General features: G+C 49.0%; 1 protein-coding gene across 1 annotated transcript; it reads left to right on the top strand.

The window, feature by feature from the left end:
- The first annotated feature begins 615 nt into the window (after window positions 1-615).
- On the top strand, window positions 616-2,964 carry LOC123041328 (F-box/kelch-repeat protein At1g67480-like). Its single transcript, XM_044463966.1, has 2 exons — window positions 616-2,010; window positions 2,161-2,964. The coding sequence occupies exons 1-2, from the start codon at window positions 1,487-1,489 to the stop codon at window positions 2,813-2,815; spliced, it is 1,179 nt and encodes a 392-aa protein (XP_044319901.1). The 5' UTR covers window positions 616-1,486; the 3' UTR covers window positions 2,816-2,964.
- The last annotated feature ends 838 nt before the right edge of the window (window positions 2,965-3,802 follow it).

Genomic DNA, 3,802 nt, shown 5'->3' with positions numbered 1-3,802 from the left:
GACAACAGTTACACGACGATGCCTTCATCAAGGTAACGACGCAAAACACCGCCATCGCCCGCCAACGGCTCGGTTTTCACCGGCAACTATGTCTCTCCGACTCGTAGTCGGGACTAGATGACGAATCTCGAGATCCGACCACCCAGCCGCAGGCCGACCACCTCTGACGGAAGAGATGACCACCACCGCCGACTGCATCGGTCATAACAGATCTGATCAGAGGTGTTGTCGATGCGACCACCAGGCCCTCCACGCCGCCGCCGCCGATCCAAAGGCAGATGGTGCGTCGCTGCCGCCGCCCGAACAGGGCTGGCCGCCGCGCCCGCAGCCCACGCCGCTTCCGACGCCGCTACGCCACAGCAATTGCCGTTGCCGATCGGATCGGACGCGCCTCCACAAGATTCGAGGCCCCGCACAACCCCAGATCCGAGGGAGGGAGGCGATGTCCTCCTGCCGTCGGCCCCCTGGCTAAGATCGGCGGCGGCGGTGGAGGGAGGGGAGGAGAGAGTATGCGCCCCCGGCAGCTAGGTTTAGGGCGCCGCCCGAGTCGCCCTAGCGGGGGCGACGCGGGGGCTGCGTGGTGTTCTCTTGTGATTTTTTATGTGAGGTGGCTTGACTTAGCTTATGGCTATTGTTCTCAAAGAAAAAGGTTTTGACATGTTTTGAAAATTCTCAAAAACTTTGTTCTCTTACAGTTTGTAGGTTATCATTACTTGTTAAATCGTAATGACAGCATTGGCCCGTTGCTTTTGATCTATATATTGGATATCTGAATGTGTTCATTGTGCTTTTGGAATAAGGGCACACAATGAATGGTCTCAATGTTATGAACTTGTCACTCCCAATGAAATTGAACAAGCAGTTTCTTCTGTTGAATGCTGGAAACTTAGAACTCATTTTCTCTGCCAACTTTCCTGATGGTGGTGGATGACGCAAAATAGTGTCCTTTTCTGCTGGCTATTTCTGCAGTGCTAGCGTATAACAGTATTTCTTAATTCTTGAGTGATAGGAATGAGTTAATTATGGTCTTCTGTTGATTTGTTCCATAAACAGGGGTAAAGTTAATTTTGTACTCTTGGAACTCATTCTAGTGTAGATAATTACATATGGAAGCCACTGGATTAATTGTCATCAAGATCATTTGGTTATTGTTGTGATGTACATGTACTATATTTTTTCTTGCCAACCGGCATTTTATTATGGATCCAGCTGACATTGATATATTTCAATACTGTTGTAGATTACAAGGCAATGCGCAAAGGAAGAAGCTGCTTATACTTGATCAGTAACAAGACCAAGGCTGTCTGTTCTTGTAGGAGAAATCATTCCAAGGACTTCCACTATCTGATGGGATGCAGGAAAGATAGCAAAGACAGATCAATATAATTTGACGAGCCTCATTCACCATTGGTATCCATCACCATGAAACCATCAAGCACCATCACACATTGAAAATAATCAAGCATTCCACAGGTGATTAATTTCAATGCTTGCACTTGTTGGAGCAAGGGAAGCCCTTGTTCAAGCACAGACGTGCCACCGTGGTATAATGCCGCTCAAGTCTCTGGCCAGGCCAAGGCTTTCTCCAGTTACCATGACCGAAAAAGAAACCAATACACACGACGGTCTAATACCCGGTTTGCCGGAAGACATGGCGAAGATATGCCTCGCTCTCGTCCCTCGGAGACACTTCCCTGCCATGGGTGCAGTGTCCAGGAGGTGGATGTCATACATCGGCAGTAGAGAGTTCAGTGCTGTCAGGAAGGAGGTTAGGAAGATTGAAGAGTTGGTCTATGTGCTTGCTGCTGAAGCTGGAGAAAAAGGGTGTCGCTGGGAGGTCTTGGGGGAGCGCAAAAACAGTGCAATTCCCCCTATGCCTGGGCTGGCCAAAGTTGGGTTCGGTGTGGTGGTTCTTTATGGGAAGTTGTGTGTCATTGCTGGCTATGCTGCTCTTCATGGGAAGGACTCTGTTTCTGACGAGGTTTACCAGTATGATGCTCGGCTTAACAGGTATATTTTGGATCTTCCACCATAAAGACAAATATTATAGATGATATTTGTCTTATAGCAGATAATGAGTACATGATCGGTGATTATGAATAATCAAATGCTCTTAGTAGTAATCAAATGAACATGCAAATGCTCTTCGTAATAATCAAGTGCTCTTATGAATGTTCATATGCATCGGTGGGGCGCACTTGCCAAGATGAATGTTGCGCGTCGCGACTTCGCCTGCGCCGAGGTCGACGGCACGATATACGCTGCCGGTGGATTCGGCTGCAGCGGCCACAGTCTGTCCAGCGTGGAAGCATACGATCCGCAGCAAAACAGATGGAGGCTGATCGACGGCCTCCGCAGGCCAAGGTGGGGCTGCTTCGCATGTGGGTTGGACAGCAAGCTGTACATAATGGGCGGCCGCTCGAGCTTCACGATCGGCAACTCCCGCTTCGTCGACGTCTACGATCCCGGCCGCGACCGCTGGGAGGAGATCAAGAGAGGCTGCGTCATGGCCACCTCGCACGCGGTTGTCGGCGAGACCTTGTTCTGCGTCGAGTGGAAGAACCAGCGCTGCCTCTCGGCGTTCAGCCCTTCGGACGGTTCTTGGAAGAAGATTCCGGTGCCGCTCACCGGCAGTTCAAGCACCAGGTTCTGCCTTGGGGCGCGCGGCGGGAAGCTGCTGCTGCTGTCGCAGGAGGAAGAGGGTGGGTATCAGACGATGACGTACGATCCGGCTGCGGCGCCGGGTTCTGAGTGGGGGACGTCGGAGCTGAAGCCGTCGGGGTTGTGCCTGTGCAGTGTGACCATTCAGGTTTGATGGTTCGCCGAGGCCTATAGTTTTTTTTTTTCGATTATTAGGGGCCTACAGCTTCTTTGGCCTAGATTGGCTTGTATATATCCACGTGTTCTACTGCCTGCCTATCTGTTCATCTGGTCCATTTAGTTAAAACTGGTGTGCATATGGAAGTGCCGGATACATGCTTGTTTCCAACTCGTGGTTAATCCGTTCCTTCTTTCTTTACTTTGTGCTTGTGCTTGCTAGCTACAATTATTTTCCTTTTTTTTTGGAATTTGATAAAAATACTCTAAATTATATTCCGTTTCATAAAAAAAGGACAAATATTATGGCTGATTTATGACAAAATATGTGTCATAAAAGTGCACCGTATCCATGATGAAGCGGTTTTCTTCATAGAAAGCACACATCTATGAAGAAAACCAAATTTTTGTCACAAAAGCACCTGCACTACATGTTGTTGAATCATGGATGGGCTTTAGGCCTATATGAACAATGGTTTCTAATTAATCTTGAGGCCCATGTATGGTATGGCAGGTGGTGGGAAGTTTAGTCCCACCTTGCTAGTTGAGGAGAGTTGAGACCCCTTTATAAGGGCTGCTCTACCACTTGCCATTGGAAGCTTGGGAAGAGGAGTCGTACACGTGCGCTCCTCCTCCTCCGCCGCCCGCCTCCTCACGACGCGTGCGCGTGCCGTGGGTTGCGGGAATGAGCCGAGCCGGAGCTTATTTTTCCTTGCTCTGTGCTGCTTCTATGTTCTGTACGTGCTAGTATGCTTAGGAATCAGTATGATGTGCATACTGTTTTTGCCATGCTTACTATTTACTCGTGGATTAGTCTAATTGGAAAAGTGCTAATATTTTCAACAATCCAAAAACCTTATTTTAGGCACTTTTCGATTCAAGGCTTTGCTGCGACACTGAAACCGAAAAAGTTTACTGGGACGCATTTTAAGCGTTGGGAGACAAGGACCACCTTGTGGCTCACAGCAATGAACGTGTTCTGGGT

This window comes from Triticum aestivum, chromosome 2B (assembly GCF_018294505.1).
Source record: "Triticum aestivum cultivar Chinese Spring chromosome 2B, IWGSC CS RefSeq v2.1, whole genome shotgun sequence".
In the NCBI taxonomy this organism is placed as follows: domain Eukaryota; kingdom Viridiplantae; phylum Streptophyta; class Magnoliopsida; order Poales; family Poaceae; genus Triticum; species Triticum aestivum.
Note: the sequence above shows the minus strand (reverse complement) of the source record. Positions and strands in the feature narration are given on the sequence as shown.

Coding starts and splice junctions, on each gene's coding strand:
- LOC123041328 (XM_044463966.1), top strand. CDS start 1,487: ATGCTTGCACTTGTTGGAGCAAGGGAAGCCCTTGTTCAAGCACAGACG. Junction 2,011..2,160: donor TATGATGCTCGGCTTAACAG/GTATATTTTGGA, acceptor GTAATAATCAAG/TGCTCTTATGAATGTTCATA.